Genomic DNA, 17,221 nt, shown 5'->3' with positions numbered 1-17,221 from the left:
ACAGAAGAAAGCTGTTCAGTTAAAATGGATTGAGGGAACGTTTTGGCTTTTTGTTCTGCCGACTGAATATGAGCGAACAGATTTAGGCCCCTCTATTTCCCTCTTCTCATCTGAACTCAGTATTAGCAGAGAAGTGACTGTGGGCCTTATTTCTAACAGCTTGGATCTTGGATAAGAAGCAACCGGCGGCATGAAGGAGTCGACAAATGTCTAAATGGTGTAATTAAAAGGAAAATAATTTGGTCAGGTTTACTAATTGTGCATAATTAGCCTCCAGAGCAAATGAACAATGCAATGGGGGATGCAGGGTTCCTGGATGATTGCAGAGCCTTTAGCAACTTCTGTATTTAAATAACTCCAAATAACATTAGTTTGTCATTAAGTGCTGAAGTCTCAAGAGCCTCTCAGCCTCCAGGTTAGTCTAGCTTTTGATTACGTTTGCGATGACAAAATGAGTAGACGCACCCCGTTGCATTAGCACGACATTTTGCCAGTGTAAAAAATAAAAAAATAAAAAAATGAGGTACTTGAGTGTAATGAGATGTGCAGCAGAAAAAGAAGTCCCATTCTGGATTTGGTTTCTCTGATCGAAACGAGAGAAATAAACACAGAAAACGAAGCAGCCGCCTGATTTTAGTTTGCTTTTGTATTTACAGGGGCAGCGTTTGTTTTCCCTCCAGAGGCTGCGCTTCCCGAGAGACCCCGGAGCGAAAGCGTCACGTACGTGAATATTCCCGTCAGCCCGACGTCTAAGAAACAACTCAACTACATGGAGCTGGAGCTGCAGGAGCCGGGCCACAGCACCAGAGGGACTGTCGCACATCTGCCGTCTCAAAGTAAGAATTTATTGGGAGTGACATCTGCTAAATGAGAGGCCTCATCCTCAGTCCCTGAAGCATGTCTGGTTTGGTTTCTGAGCGTCCTCCATATGTTAAGGAAACAATTCAACCATTGAATGACTGATGACTTTTCATCAACAGATCTCAAGAAACAATCTGTTTATTCTTCGGCAAACCCTTTGTGGATTTTAAAAGTAAATCTTTTGATAATCAAAGGGAAATTGAGTTGTTTTTTTTCCTGTTGTCAATACAAGCTTACTTAACTGGTTTAATCTAGTATTCAAATTAATGGTTACAGAGGCTGTTGCTAATAACTACAGTGGCTTCTCTCTAAATAGTTTTTTTTTTTATCCATAAATGCGCCCGGAAACTGAGAAGAACGCAGCTGAAAAGTTGTTAACACCGAGCTTGTAAAAGAAACAAACCAGGAGGAAGTCGTGATTTCCAGTGGGAATTTATCCAATGAGCAGGAGAGATGAGCTCCGACAACATCCGGATCCACAGTCGCTCCCTGCTGTTAATCCGGTGAGACTGCAGTCTTTCTCAGGTGGAGGCGCTTTCCTCTTCTGGCCTGAGGTCACTGCTAAAACGCCGAGCGGTGCTGGTTTCTCCTGGTGCTGCTTTTTCATGCACACGAGATTCAGAACCGAGGGATACGCCTGAAAGTCGTCTTTGAGAGAAAAAATATAAAAACTTGATAAAATGTAGATTATAATTAGAGCACAGCTCAGTCCAGACAAAAACTTTCACGGCATTTGTATCGTAAAATATTGATCAGGTCTTGGTTCTATAGAGAAACAGTCATCATTGTACATGAACGTTTCTCCAGAGTAACACAATAAAGCTTTGCCACATTTATTCTTTTGAATAACATGTAGTCAGCTATTAGTTATTGTTTAAATCTAGCTAAAGAACTATGGACTGAATTTCTAAATTTTCCAAAATAACCTAATTTATGTAAGAAACATTCTTGACACATATTCACAGGCATTCAGACAACATGCTAATGTTTAGTCAAGACAAGAGTCCAGGAGCAAAGCAGTTAAATGTGAGAAAAGCTCAGATTTGGTGTGTTCATGAACTTTACACTGAGGTATAAAAAAAATAGAAGCAAGTGTTTGAAGCACTGAACCTTCACGTTGTTTTGTCACAAAGCTCTCCTATTTCTGATCACCATCTGTTTGCAGCCGCTTTTTCAAATCAGGCATTTTCTCTTCAAACCCTGCAGACCGCTCTGAAAGAGCCTGCTTACAATAAGTCAGCGCGCTAATATCAAGGCTACATCAGGGCAGGATAAAAAGTCATTGTGGCCACATGAATCATCAGTGACTCGGCTCATCAGTAACTGCGCAAAACTTTCACTGAAACTTTTACCGAAAGACATCGGAGTCCTTGTTACCGGAGACGAACCAGCGAGCTGTAATTCACCGACGGGTTCAGTCTTATCGTCGCTGCCTTCAAGAACACGAGAAGGGTGGGAGGTCAGAGGTCAGTGTCTGATGGCAGCGTTGCAGTTTATCTCTTATTAATCTGTCACCTGGGAGGAAGGGTGTCCTGCCTCACCACTGAGAGGCCCTCAGATCGCAGCTGTGAGTTCGCCCTCTCTAATGGGATCATCCTACCGGGGCCGCTGATGGCCGGGAGAAGCCGGGTTGAATTTCTTTCACTTTGAGAGACGATGAAACACGACTGAGGTGTGGAATATCAGCTTTTTGCATTAATATTGAGTTTAAATGTGACTGGTGCAACTCTATAAATTGGGATGTAATCCAGTTTATAGAGATCTATATCAGTAATTCTGAAAGGGGTGTTATAATGATTCATTACATACAGACATGTTTAAATTGTTTATTTCTGTTAGCTTTGGTAACAGAAATAAACAAGATGTTGCTTTTCAGAAAATTTTAATTTTATATTAGACGAATGAAAAGAAGCATTTTTGGCAGTAATTGTATTAATAGAGATATGAAAGACAAAGTGTCAAGGAAATTCAGCTGAATTATTTGCACATTTTCTCTGATTTATGTGGGGAAACTGGCATCATTAGTGGTTAGTAGCTTTATCCAGTTTGCGCAAAAGGAGAAATTTAAAGACCAGAAGATACTGCAGCTTATAATTCCTTATATAATGTTTGTACTGGTCCAGAATCTGTTGACCGACTATTTGTATTAATTATCAGATGAACTAAAACTACCAGCAGCAAAAGGATGCAAATATTCTACAGAAAAGACGGTGAAAAACTTTTAAAAAATTTCTACCTGATGATTTTGTTTGTTTGTTTTTTTTGATGAACCGTTCGCATCCGAGTTCAATCCAGACAGAAATTTGCCCTGAGCCTGGCTTTAGAAACAACCCTCTTCTTCCAGTTCACAAACAGCTTAAGGCATTACTGTTTGTATTGTTCATGACATCTGTGTGATCTCTTTTATTAGAACTGAACTCAACTTTAAGCAGGTTTAAGCAGACATACACATCAAAGGCTCAGGCACTGAGTAATCACATTCAGCGCCATGCACACGGCTGATTAAGGTAACACTGAGTGTGTTTCTTGTTTTTAAAAACACGGTGACGCAACTTGTTCTGTGGCTATATACAGGTATAAATGAAAGAAAAGCAGATTTTTTTCTGAATTTCCTGGCTGATATATCTGTAGGTAATTCCTTTTTGAAGTCTTTTGATTTTGGCTTAGACAGCTCATACAATTCAGGTGAAAATGTTTACTGTTAGATTTTGTTCATCGCCTTCTTATTGCACTCTACTAGCTCTGATGATTTAGTCGGTGAAATAATTAACTTTTTCTGGGTTTAGACTTTAGAAAAGACATTTTCTAGATTCATTCCAGATGAAAATCTTGTTTCCCCTGCAATTATTTTGACAGGAAAAAGCTCCACCAGGTATGCTCAGATCGACATCACCGCGACAGAGATGGCTCACAAAGTTGGCACGCAGCACGCCCTGGGCAGGCAGGAGGGCCTGCACGGCCTGGAGCAGAGGAGAAAGGGAACGCCGCATTGACTCCATGGTTTGGATTCGCTGCACTGGACTGTATCCATCAGAGATGTGAAGAACTTGATGGGAGCGTTTGTTTTCTGTTCTTTTACGATTTCTAAGCACACGTTGGGTTTACACATGCTAGAATCCAAGAACATGCCGTGTTCACGTTGTTAGGCAGGCTTTCTGCTTCTGTAACCCAAGAAGCTGTGATAACGGTTGTGCGGTTTTGCATGTAGCCAGGTGCAATATTTCCACCTCGTTAGCTCAGAAGTTGGTTGCATCATTAAATGGCTCTGCGCCAACTGAAAGGAGAAGGCACTGACCCAGAGATGAGTCACGGCCCAAATACCTCCCCCTCACTCAGCTACACCTCTGTGGACCATGCCACAGAGCGCATTTTATCATCATTTGGGAAAACAACAGAGATGAAGCAAGAGGTAATTATTCCACGAGGTAATTATTAATTACGTTGTGCTAAGCTGCTCGGATTTGGCCTAAACCGTCCATCCACTCTTACTCAGAGAGCTGTGCAGGAGAAGTAAAGGATGAGTTGTGGTGGAAAGGAGAATCTGTAATTGTTTCACATTTCTCCACTACGCCTGGTGACCTGCGTTGGCCTGCTGTGACTAACAGATGCTGTTTATTGTTTGAACAGAATCTGAGTGCTGCTTTCTTTGCTTCTTCTGTCATCGTGGGACGGGATTTACTGTGGGAAACTATTTATGAATTCTGCAAAGATGAGAAAAACAATGTTTGGAAATTTTCTTTGAGATTTTTAAATGACAACAATGTTTATTTTGTGTCCTTTAATTTTTCCTCTTTTCTTGTGCGTACATTGGTAAACCTCGATAGACTGTTGTTTTTGTCTCATATTCTGCTACGTTTCCCCTGCTGTTGACTTCAAGAAGACGTTTATTTCAAGCATAACATTTGATACATAAGTTAAGATGTATGGAGAATTTATAATTTGTGCTTTTTAGGTAAAATTTTATTTTTTAGTAAGTTATTTATTACTACAACTTTGTGTGTATTTCAGTGTTTACAGTTGCAGTGAAAAATTTCCATGCACCCATTAGGGGCCTTTATTTATGTTTTATATTTTTAATGATTGATTTGATGATAATGCACCAGTACCACTACTGGCAAACGACCCCCACAGCATGCCTCTGCCCCCACCATGCTTTATAGTTGGTGCAGCATTGTTGGGTTTGAAAACCTCACCTTGATTCATCCAAGCTCACCCATTTACACTGAGACCAAATCCTTTGAGTGTCACATTTCTCTCCAGAAGATCTCATTCATGTAGGCGGTTGCACATTTTAGTCTTTCTTCAAGGTGTAAATTTTGGAGCATCAGCTTCGTTTTTGGTTGATACTCTGTGGGCAGAGATACCTATGATCCTGTATTTTCTACTTCTTTGCAGCCTTGTGGCGTGTTCCTGAACTGACTATTCTCCTTCCATCTGAGCGTGTTGTTTTTGTCTTTGTCCAAGCTTTCCTGAAAGTAAGTGAAATAATCTTAAACTGGGGTAAAAAAAGCTAAAGATTAAATATTTGGTTTGTGCCCATGGTTCATAATATCCATGCTCTTGCTAATAGTGTGTAAACTTCTGACCAGAACTATACAGTCAAACTCCAGTCAGATTCAGTGTCTATTTTTTCAGAAGACATTAATAGAGTAGCATTGAGAAACCACAGAGCCACATTAATGAGTCTACATACCTTAAAGAGTGCCAAGTACTGATTTCCCGACTGTTTTTCTGGGAATGCCCCCCAAAAAGACACCAATCACCGCACATTGTCAACATGTAATCAAAAGAGATTTACCGTATTTTTTGGACTATAAGCTGCTACTATTTTCTTACGCTTCGATCTATGCGGCTTACAGCCCGGTGCAGCTCTTCTGTGGATTTTTCTCCAACCGCCAGGGGGCTCTGTAGCAGGAAGTGAATCATTGGAAGTCAAAATTGGAAATCAAAGAAGAAAGTGCTGATTTTCATTTAGAACAAGCACATGCTAGCAGCAGCACGACTGAGAAATGTTTTCAAACTCAGACCCACTCATCAAGGAAATCACACGGAGAAGTTCATATGATGCAGCTTTTAAGTTGAAGGCGATCGATCTGGCGGTGCAGATCGACAGCCTTCGATCTGTAACGAATCGGCGTGAACGAATCCAAGGTTCGGCGTTGGAGACGCAGGGCTGCGTCCTTACTAACAGATTTATTAAAGACGCAGCTCTTTGCTGTGTCCTTGTGAAAAACCGAGAGCGGCAGAGATACCAGCAGCTTATAGCCCGGTGCGGTTTATATATGTACGTTTCCAGTTGTTTTTTAAACTTTGTGGGTGCGTCTTATAGTGAGGTGCGCTTTGTAGTCCGGAAAATACGGTAATCCTGAATTCTTTCATCAAAAACACTTATAAGTTAAAATGTAAAGATAAACTCATGTCTGACAGGGACATTGTAGTTTCCTTTGTAATTTCTCTGCAGAAAATGTTTTCATCTGAAACATAAAATATGCAAAATGTGCTGGGATATGAGATATGCGTTTATAAAAGTCAGAGATTCAGATTTATTGTTTTCAGACGATCAATGTTGTAAGAGGTTAGTGTCTTCTGTCTCTGGCTTTAATTTTCTCCACTAACATTGGTGGTTGATTACTACAGTTTGATAATCATGTAATGCAGTAAGAAAGAAAACTGAATCACTCATTTCCCAGAAATATGTAAATTGTAAATAAAATGGGATGAATATTAAACCTTTTAAAATTTGTGTTAATTTAATTTTGATGGCTGGATTCTTCAAGGAGTTAAACCATCTCCCATCAGCAGCTGGGAGTGGGAAAACCTGAACAGATCAACTTCAGGAAAGGTAACAAAAAAAGATACAAATTGAAGAACGTGTAAATGTCTAAAACGTACAGAAAGGATAATCTGGACAACTTGTCAGCAACTTAGAGCTGCAGGTTTCAGAAGTGGCTCATGACGAAGCACTGCTAAACAATTTAATTGCAATATTCTTAAATATACAGTTTAATTCTGTTTATTTATATGGCACCAATTAACAAAAACATTGTCTCAAAAGAATCATTTTAATTCAATCATACATGCATACCAATTGGTCCTAGCTATCAGTAACAGTACAGTGAGCTCTATTAATTTTTCTAATTAATTAATAAATTTTTTCAAGTTAAAAAGTTTCTATCTAAGGAAACCCAGCAGGTTGCACTAAGTTATTGACTTGCAGCATTTCCTCCTCCTGGATGAGCTGAAACCGCATTTTCATACTCTGAAATAAATATAATTTATTCCACAAACTATATTCAGGCATTTTATGTGTGTTTTTTCAGTGTTGCCTTCGTCGTCTTGTGAGTTTTCGTTCTGCTCATTGTCAGCCATTTTCTTCACAAGGTCGTTGATTTTGTTCTGGGACTAATTTCCACATTTCATCTCCAGAAAAAAAACCCATCTTCTTCCTCGACTGTATGATTGTTGGACATTCCCATGTTATTTGTACTGCCTAATAATTGCTTGGTGATGAATGTGACAACTTCAGACATCACATGGAAATTGAACCAGACTTATGAAAGTCCAACATCCAAAAAAAGCATTAAAGACAGAGGACGAACAATTTCTCCTCTGCCCCAAAGTTAATTTACAATCAACTGGTAAAAGTTTAAGATGTATTATTATCTATTTTAATGACACAACTTGAAGTACATCTATGAAGTCAGTTTGGTGATAAAACAGTACATTTAGTGCTATGTGTAAGTATTTAAACATAAACTGTTGATATTCAACATACAGAGCTGTGACCAATCACTGGTCACTCATTAAAGAACAATTGTGCTTTGAATTGAACAACCAATATCAGCATCATTATTCACATTGGTTTACCGTACAAGCAGGTAAATCATTGGTTGTTAAATTGACTAACCTTGTGCAAAACCACACAGGGCGACGTACTGCGAGTGTTTCTTAGAAATTCCTCTGCTTCAAATGAACTGAGAAAGCAGAGAAAGTGTGACTGAGCGTCTCTGTGGCCACATATTGATCTTAATAAAGAAATAGAAATGAAGATTGAAAATTCGATAAAAGAGCGCGCAGTGAATGTTTGTGAGGGAAGCAGCTCGGCTTTAATCCCTGCTGTGGTTCGTACAAAAAGTAAAGAACAGGGTGAGCGCCATCTGTTCACCACTGACACACAGGTAGCAGATATATAGACCTGTGAGACTTACTGGTGTTATATAAACACCTTCAATTGAATTTAAATTACCTTCAAAGGAGCACTGAATACAGCACTGCAGGAAAAGTTCACATTTTAACAAAAGGAGCTACAAAAAACCAAATTGGTCAGAGGTACACCACTCTTTTTTTTCACATCACTTTTGAAAAAAAGCAAAAAGTCATTACATCATAAACTAATCATTTGTGTTATTAGGGTTTAAAATCTACGCATTGGGCTCTGCAATATTCTGACCTCTGCCAAGAAATTATGACCAAACATCAAATACTGTTGTGGAGCACAAAGTTATTTCTATTTCCCCCTGTCAAAATTTTTTTCTGAAGCTATTGAAATGATTCAATCACTTTTATTCATTAGGATAGTTACACTCTGAATTATAATTCGCCAAATAAAAAGTGGGGAAATGATAATTGTGGTATGGTAACTGTTTTTGGTTTCTGCTTCAAGTCTTCCTCGTTGATCAGTTTGAGTCTTTGCCAGCGGCCACTCATCAAGGAACCATTTGCTCCAACGTCTTCAGCTGAATCTGGGAAAATCACATAAAATATCATTTGTTGGGCAACATCCTAAAACATCTATAAGATTAAAACTTTCAAGGACACTTCAGAAAGTCTGGAGAGCTACTCCAAATTAAATATAACAATGAAGTCTGGCTGGTTTGGAGGTGAAATAATCAGGTGCTTTTATCTTTTACACTCATCTTTGTCAGTTCTACTTTCAAATCCTTAGTATTTGAAGGCTCAAATACTTGATTTATTTTGTGGTGGAAACAAACTACTTTGAACAACAGACGTTATATTCCGTCCCTAAAGACCTTTGAAAAAAGATAAAACATTCAAGGTTGAGTTTGGCTCTGAAGTTAAGATGCTCTTTGAATGCTGACATGAGGCTCACCTCAGAAAAATGTAACACTTTAGCAAAAACACATTCTCTGTCCACAAGCCACATGTTTCATGACACTGGCTGTAGGTGTCAGATATGCACCATTGCTCAATGTTCTCACCCCAGCTGAGCATTTTGATTGGAACTGAATGTGAGCATCCTGAGGATTTCACATGAAAAAAAAACAGAGCAATTTTTACAAATCATCATAAATCCACACAAAAGCTCTAACGAGCCAGCACCTTACGACCTCGATTGTTTTTCTCTCGTCTGAAAATGCAGCCGGGAGTTTTTATTCCGTCATTCAGAGCTGAAGTAAAATTAACTAATAACTTATTCTTCAAATGTTCTTCTCTCGTAGGAGACAGACACTCCTGGATATTATCCATCCATCCTTTGTCCCAAACCTCACAGTCACTGGGAGGTTGGTGTCGATCTTAGTGGTTAGTGGATGAGAGGCGTATTTACTTCATGCACAGTTGTCTAGCTGAAGCTATAAACACAAATAAATATGTATGTGTATTTATATATAGTGAACAAAAAGCTACTTTTCCCTCACTTTTTGACATTAAATTAGACTCAACTTTGTCTCATGTCATTTAAAACTACCCCAATTATTTCTATTTGCTTAAAGCCAGAATCATGAAAGGAACATTTTTATTGCTTTCTTCAAGAGTTTACATGCCCTCATACTTTCCTGTGCAATTAAACAATTTGAGGAAGGTCCAATTATGTTGTCACAGCTGACATCTGACTAAAAACTCCTTGAGGAAGTCAAAGGAAGTCAGCTAACATGTCAGGAACAGAACTGTGGACCTCCACAAGTCTGGTTTATCTCTGGGAGCCGTGCCTGATGCCTGAAGGTTCATTCATACATCCGTCCAACAGTTACATATAAGTGTAAACGCAGTGTTAATGTCCAGCCATCGTAGATTGGCTTTGTGTTACAAAAGATCAACTTGTTTTGGTGTAAATTGTGCACATCGGCCTCAAAACATACATAATAAAGACCTGGTTGGAGATGGAGTCCTAATAGTGGCTGCTTACATTTTAATATCTGGTTTCCACCACAAATATGATTTAGTTTAAGTCTGTATGTTTGGCAGAAGCCAGGAGTGAACTACAGAAACACATTGCCACCAGTGCAGAGCCTGGAGCATCAGTTATTGACTTCATCAGCCGTAAGTCGTGGCTGAAAAGTGGGTCATACTGTCACTTTAACCAGAATTAATGGTTTAGATTCAGTCTGACTAAGAGCGTGCTTCACAGGAATGTGACAGGCCGGTATTTTTATATTGCTCTGCCTTTTGGGATCGAACAACAAAGGCCACACATAAAATCTTGAGGCATTCGGTTCTTTTCCTTGTACTGGTTCAGTCATGTGAAACCTCCTTTCTCTGCCTCTAAGAAAATTACGTCTGCTGAATAAGTAATTGGTACTTGCTAATCAAACTGTCCGCTCTGCTTTGTCAGTCCTGCACACACTTGTCAGAAAATAAATTCAAACATCTCAGTCAGCTTAATTATTCATGCAATGTCACTTTTCCTCGCTCGCATGTTCACACGTCATCACTGAGGCAGCTTCTGTCTTCACAGAGGAACTATTGACTTCGGTATAATTAATTATGTAGGAACCACGAGAAACGGTTGGATTCAAGATACCAAAAAAGCACTCAGGAAATTTCCACACTGAAGTGCTTTAATATTGCTTCAAGAAAATTAATTACATTACTGCATGCTCAGAGAAAAGAAATTTGGGCCCAAGAGAAAGTCTGGCCATCAGCGACTGTTAAATTACCATAACTTGATGTTTTACACTTAAAGAAATTAGGTTTTTCTTTAAACTTCAGTGAAAAGGTGCATTAAGCAGGACCAATAATCGCAATTTGTGATTACTTGTTCCTTCACTCAAAGAGAATAGAAAGCATTTGCTTTTTTTTTTTTTTTTTTACCTCATACAATTAATGGATTTGTGAATCTTCATTGCAAGTAATTTAAAGCTACTGTATTTCTTGTCATTTATGACCCTGGAAAAGCGTTTCCAGTGATGTTACAGCAACTTGATCTTTTCTTTTTACTCAGAGTCACTGCTGTGTCGAGGATTATTGTTGCTGATGACCCAGTTTAATGTTGCAGCTGTCAGATTATTTCCTTCCAAAAGAACAGGCTAAATGAGTTGTTAATTTACAAAAATGTAAGAAAGGAAACACAATTTTCATGTATGTAACTAAAGCTCTTCCACATTTCGATACAAAAGGGTCCACATAAGGAAACACCCAGCTTCAAAGAAATATATATGTTTTCTAATTCTGCAATGATCACCATTACAATTTAAAGTTTCTTTTATTGACCTAAAAACTTTATTTATTTATTGGGGCCTGCCATGCAAAGCAATGGCAGGAACCTATTACTCTACACCCAACAAGCGTCTCTTTATTATTATAGTTCTTTATTTAACCGTTAATGCGGCTCATACCGCTGGGTGCACACCTACAAATGAGGTATCAAAACGTGCAGAAAATTCACGCCATTGTTGCTATTACTTTTGGTGGGATTTGGGCTTAACGTGGCGACATAATTCGCAAAAAACTACGAAAAAAACCCCATTATAAGTCAATGGGAAAAATCCTGGAAATACCCTATTTTTGAGGATTTTCTGTGTCGTCACAAATTCACCTAGAAATGCCATTCAAATTTCATTTTGTAGATACGTCTGTGATCTCTTCGAAAGTGAAGACGGCTCGTCGATAACAGTTACGGTTTGTCCACAATTTGCCTCTAAGCGACCCAAAGTTTCTCATTTTTCCTAAAGTTAGAGTGCTTCTCTCGCTGATTAGAGTGAGAGATCAAGACAACTTTTTCAACCCAAATCATTTTTGAAATCGCCATCACGCCCACAAATATCGCACGATTAGTATCAAAATCGGTCCTGACATTGATACGCCTGTCTGCTCCGGTAAAATGTTTTCGAAATTTATCTAGATCGTACGGTTTTCTGTCACGGTGCTTCAGAGCAAAGTCATGCGACAGGATTTTCTGAGGCTGTCTGAGGCTCTCTCCCATGTATTTGAATAGAATTTCAGATCTGGGCACAACATTTCTTTCTCTCATCGCTGTAAATGTTCTGAGTGAGGTACAGATATGAATCTCGGGACTATCGCAGAAGACACATTGACCTGTCATACGCTTCAAACGCTTTTCGAATATGTATTACGGTTCCCGACCAGGAAGGATTTGTTTCCAATGCTTTTTGTCAGTAAAACGTGTTTGCTCAAACACACAATTGTGTGTTTGACAGCTCAGAGCTCAGAGCTCACACCCTGCTGAGACCATTATTTGCCATAGCAACGGATCTCAAGAGGCTATTGGCTGCTGGTTTGGACTACAGATACGCATCATTGTAGTTCTATCTATAGTGGAACCCTCAGTTGAAACAGATCAGGACTGAACTGGCCTTTAGAACTATTTGCTGCTATGGGCTGTATATAACTGATTTAACTCAGGAACTGTTACACATGGTATTAGTTTGGAACTTTAAAATTAAGCATAATAATAATTTCAAAATAAAAGCCTTGAATATTTTTACATCAGGTAATTGCTGTTTTTGGCTTTATTTGACTTTTTCATCCAAAGCACTGTTACACATGGTATTAGTTTGGCCCTTTGAAATGAAGCTTAACAAAAATTTCAAAATAAAAGCTTTGAATATTTTTACATCATGTAATTGCTCTTTTTGGCTTTATATGACTTTTTCATCCAAAGCACTGTTACACATGGGATTAGTTCGGAACTTTAAAATGGAGCATAATAATAATTTCAAAATAAAAGCCTTGCATATTTTTACATCAGGTAATTGCGCTTTTTGGCTTTATGTGACTTTTTTATCCAAAGCACTGTTACACATGGGATTCGTTCAGAACTTTAAAATGGAGCATACTGAAAATTTCAAAATAAAAGCCTTGAGAATTCTTACATGAGATTATTGCTGTTTTGAGCACTATATAACTGATTTTATCCAATGACTGTTATTCATGGTATTAGTTTGGCCCTTTGAAATGAAGCATAGTGAAAATTTCAAAATAAAAGCCTTGAATATTTTTTAAATGAAGTAATTGCTCATTTTGGCTTTATTTGACTTTTTCATCCAAAGCACTGTTACACATGGTATTAGTTTGGCCCTTTTGAAATGAAGCATAATGAAAATTCCAAAATAAAAGCCTTGAATATTTTTACATCAGCTACTTGTGTTTTGAGCATTATATAACTATTTTAACCCAAGGACTATTACGCATGGGATTAGTTTGGCCCTTTGAAATGAAGCATACTGAAACTTCCAAAATAAAAGCCTTGACAACATTTTAAATCGTACCGAATGGTGAACGTCCACCTTACTAACGTTCTTGTGGTTCTCTGCGTGCCATTGATCACGTTGCGCCGTCCTTTAGCGTCGATGCCAATTTGTAGCGTGACGACGCCGGGCCCAAACCCGACGGGCGCGCCTTGGCAGGCCCCGGCTAAATTTCTTCAGAAATTTTGGTTTTCTAGTTTTTACTTATAATTGCCTTAGGTAAGGTAGGGTAATTTTATATATACTCACATTTTCAGCGACAGAGCTGTTCAAAGTGCTTTACATAAATTACAAGGAAATACAAACAAAACAACAAAACCAAAAGAAAGAAAGACAAAGTATAAAACTACATATTGTTTCCCCATGTTCAATAAGAATAATAATAACTTGTCCATAATTTATAAACTAGTCGGGGTTTTTCTGGATTCTCGTTCTGATAAAACTAGATGTTGGTTCTCCCTGTTTGGCATTAGATTGAATATTGTTTTCAGGTCATCAGTAAGACACATTAAAGTGTCTAAATTTGCTATATTTCTCAGTTAACGTTTATTGTCAAAATAATAAATTCAACGCACAGTCAGAGTGCAGATTTGATGAAATTGTTTGCAGTTCCTGGTACATCAAGTCCTGCAATACTAGTGTAAGTTTGTTCTGCATTTGCAAGGTTGACTACAAACCAACTCTGAAAGGGCAACATCATCTGCTAACGGCCACAATATGATCCTGATTGAGCTGAATAGGACCTCCTCCATCTTTACACCGCAACTTTGAATTCCCACTTTAATGTATGAACTCATCAGTGGCTCATAGCAGATTAGGTTACCAAGGGGTGTCCACTAGAGCGCTTTGAAATCAGCTATTTGTAAGACGACTGCTTAAATGGAAGCGTAGATCGTCCTTCTCAGACGACTGAATTGTGGAGAATGGCTCCACAAAGTGTTAGGCTGTGGTTTCCTTACTCACAACACACAGATGCTTAAAGCCTTGTGCTTTCTAAGTAAATGTTATGCATCCCCAAATAGCGGCTGATTAGTTTATCTGTCGGAGGTGATTTGTTGCAAATGGTCAAAGCCTGCAGGGTTCAGTAGCATTTCCAAACGCCAACCCAATAAACTCGAGCCACTGACCTTTTTGTTCTGGTCATTGGCCCTGTTCAGCCCAACTCAATTACAACTGCTAATGTCTCACAAAAACACACAAAGAGGCTCTTACAGTGGTTGCCCACGAGGCATCTGAAGAGGATATGCCTTAATCTATTTTTTCTACCGCTCTACACAGCCTTCATTCTCACTGTTCAGATGATTTCTGCACTTGTGTTCAGATTCAAATGTGCTCAGTGGAAAATAAGGGAGTATAATTTGCAATACTTGCACTCTGGTCTCATAAACAAGTACGATATTCCAGACGGTCAATATGGCGAAAGGGGCAGCTGGAGGTTCTAAGCATTCTAACATTCACCCTCATACATCAGAGATGCTGTGGTACCTCTTATCATCTGCTCTTTCTCTCACTCTCACCATGTTCTGTTCCTGATAAGTGCAGGACACTGGAGGAAGTGAGGAAAAGTCCAGTCTTTACACATCCACAGACTAAGACTTTTGCCCAAAATACCTAAGTGAATCAGACTGGATTTAAATCATTTACAAAACAAAGTAAGTGATTGCTTACTTAGATTTAGTTTTGGACTTTGACTAAACCATTCTGACAAATGAATATGCTTTGGTCTGATTCATTGCGTTCTAGCTCTGGCAGGGGCAGAGTGGGGAGAAAAAGTGACAAAAGTAAAAACAACAATATATATGTGTAGCCTATAAGGTCAACAATAACATAAAATCTAACTAGAAGACTAAAATCAGAGCTGTGAGTCCTCTGGCTGTCTATGCAGCAAATCACAATTGTCCATGTTTTAAAGTGGTGTGGAATTAAGAACAAAAACATTTTCAATTTAGAAAAATAAAACTATGCTAAAGTTGCTATCAGCTGTACCTTCTGACTTCTCCTGTCTGGTGGAGAGACCAGAACCAGAACTAGAGAAAAGATCATCAAACAAGTTAAAAATGTTCAAATTTGTTACTCCTCAGATCTACCTGACTGCAGTGGAGGAGAGTTAGAGAAGGTGATTGATATGTGGCTAGTTGAGGCATTGTTGCCTGCAAAACAACAGCTAGCTGCATGACTATGATTTTGTTCTTCCACAGGCTAAACCACCTGCCCACTAACACATCAACCCACTGAGTAAATTCCCCGTAGACCCGTTTGCCAGTCCACCCCTGACTCTGGCTGTAAGCTTATGGGCTTTGTGTTGTCTGTTTAGCTCGTCCGTCTTCCTATGAATTTCGACGAATTTCCCAATCTCTGTAGAAGAAACACATCCCAACAGCATGATGCTGCCACCACCATGTCTCAGAGGAGATGATGTGTTCAAGGTAATAACATTTAGTTTTCTATCAAACATACCGCCTTGTTCTATTTTGGTATCATCAGAAAAGTCCACCTTGTACTCTTGTAACTCTTCAGTAAAAGTCAGATTTGTGGAGTGGACATCCAATGGCTACGGCTTTAAACATCTCCACTACTTTATCCCTTAACCTGCACTATGAACGGATTTCTTTTGCCAACAGAGACATTCTTGTTGTTAAAAGTTATCAGAAGCAAAAAGATGTCTGGGTAAGATGGTCCCATGGGGCTTGATTCTTGCAGCAGAGAGCAGATTAGGGGCTAATTAGTCCAGCTGACATATTTGATGTGTCACTTCTCAGTCTCGCATCATCAGTTAAAGCGTCCACAGGCCATGTTTTAATTTGGTTCACCCACTGACAGCTTCAGGACACAGGATGGCAAATATTGTACGCATGACATATCTGAACAGTCGATCTCACAACACGACATGTGTCAAGCTGACCAACGGCTCATGTGGCTTCGTTTTTGTTTTTTGAACAACTGAGCAATTCTTTTAGCTAAAGAAATAATTTAAAAGAAAGCTCCATCTCTGACCTCTCTGTGGAAACGCCTGGGAGCTGAACTGCTGCAGCGAGCTTTGTTTCGGGGTGACTAGCATAATGTGCCAAACAGGGTGCTGACATTTATTTGTTAGGCATTGAGGAGCGGGAAATGAAACCCAAACATGCTGGCACTATGCTCATTTAATGAACAATGCTCGGAAAGGAGAAACAACGAAAACACCGAACTGGCTCAGAGGAAAACAACAATCCACCGAGAAATAAAATCTTTGTGACACACTTCCGTTTTAGATTTTAACTAGTGATTTTCATCTGTTTGTTATCAAAAAGGATACACACAGTATGAACTTTATCCGTCTTTAAAATGTAATTAAAATACATCAAATTACATTAACGTCCATTATTTAATTAATGTTATAAATTAACATTTTCCTAAAGAATGGGTACTTTTTTCAGGGAGCTACATTTATTACTATAAAAGAAAAATTTAGAGGACTTCTGTATTTTTCTCAGAATTCAGAATCACTTGACAATTAAAACCATAAAATCATGGATTACATTTATTACAAATGACCAATTCAAACCAAAAAACTAGCAAACAAAAATGTACTACGCTCACTGTTCTCCAGGCAGCTAACTATACAATTAATGTTAAAACATTACCAAGAGATTTTGGGTGGTCAGAGGCCAAAAGAAATGATTTTATGGCTTAATTCTCACTCACAGGACCTAATTTTAATTTGAGAGAAAGAAATGGAGAGGAAAATGAGGAACGTCCAGCTAAGTTTATTTGTAGATGTTTTTTTTCTTCTACAGTCTCCATCCAGGACAAAGAAATAAATCTTTTCTTCAAAAGATATGTCGTTATAAAATAAAGGCCAAACATTTGCTCAGTTGCTCTCTTACCATGAAACAAGAAGGTTGTGGATTCATGGGGTGTTTCTGAGTTTGGAT

At 38.6% G+C, this 17,221-nt stretch overlaps 1 protein-coding gene across 2 annotated transcripts in view; it reads left to right on the top strand.

Annotated features, from left to right (window-relative positions):
• The window catches only part of LOC102229345 (protein Dok-7), a 35,588-nt gene extending 28,489 nt beyond the window's left edge, over window positions 1-7,099 (top strand). Inside the window, exons 12-13 of one of the 2 annotated variants that reach the window (XM_023346834.1) lie at window positions 657-836; window positions 3,718-7,099. In XM_023346834.1, the coding sequence (XP_023202602.1) occupies window positions 657-836; window positions 3,718-3,854 (317 nt within the window). In that variant the 3' untranslated portion in view covers window positions 3,855-7,099. The remainder of the gene's footprint in view (window positions 1-656; window positions 837-3,717) is intronic. The other variant, XM_023346835.1, reaches the window with a different exon arrangement.
• Window positions 7,100-17,221: the final 10,122 nt, after the last annotated feature.

This window comes from Xiphophorus maculatus, chromosome 14, assembly GCF_002775205.1.
Source record: "Xiphophorus maculatus strain JP 163 A chromosome 14, X_maculatus-5.0-male, whole genome shotgun sequence".
NCBI classification, from domain to species: domain Eukaryota; kingdom Metazoa; phylum Chordata; class Actinopteri; order Cyprinodontiformes; family Poeciliidae; genus Xiphophorus; species Xiphophorus maculatus.
This window is presented reverse-complemented; position numbering and strand designations above follow the sequence as displayed.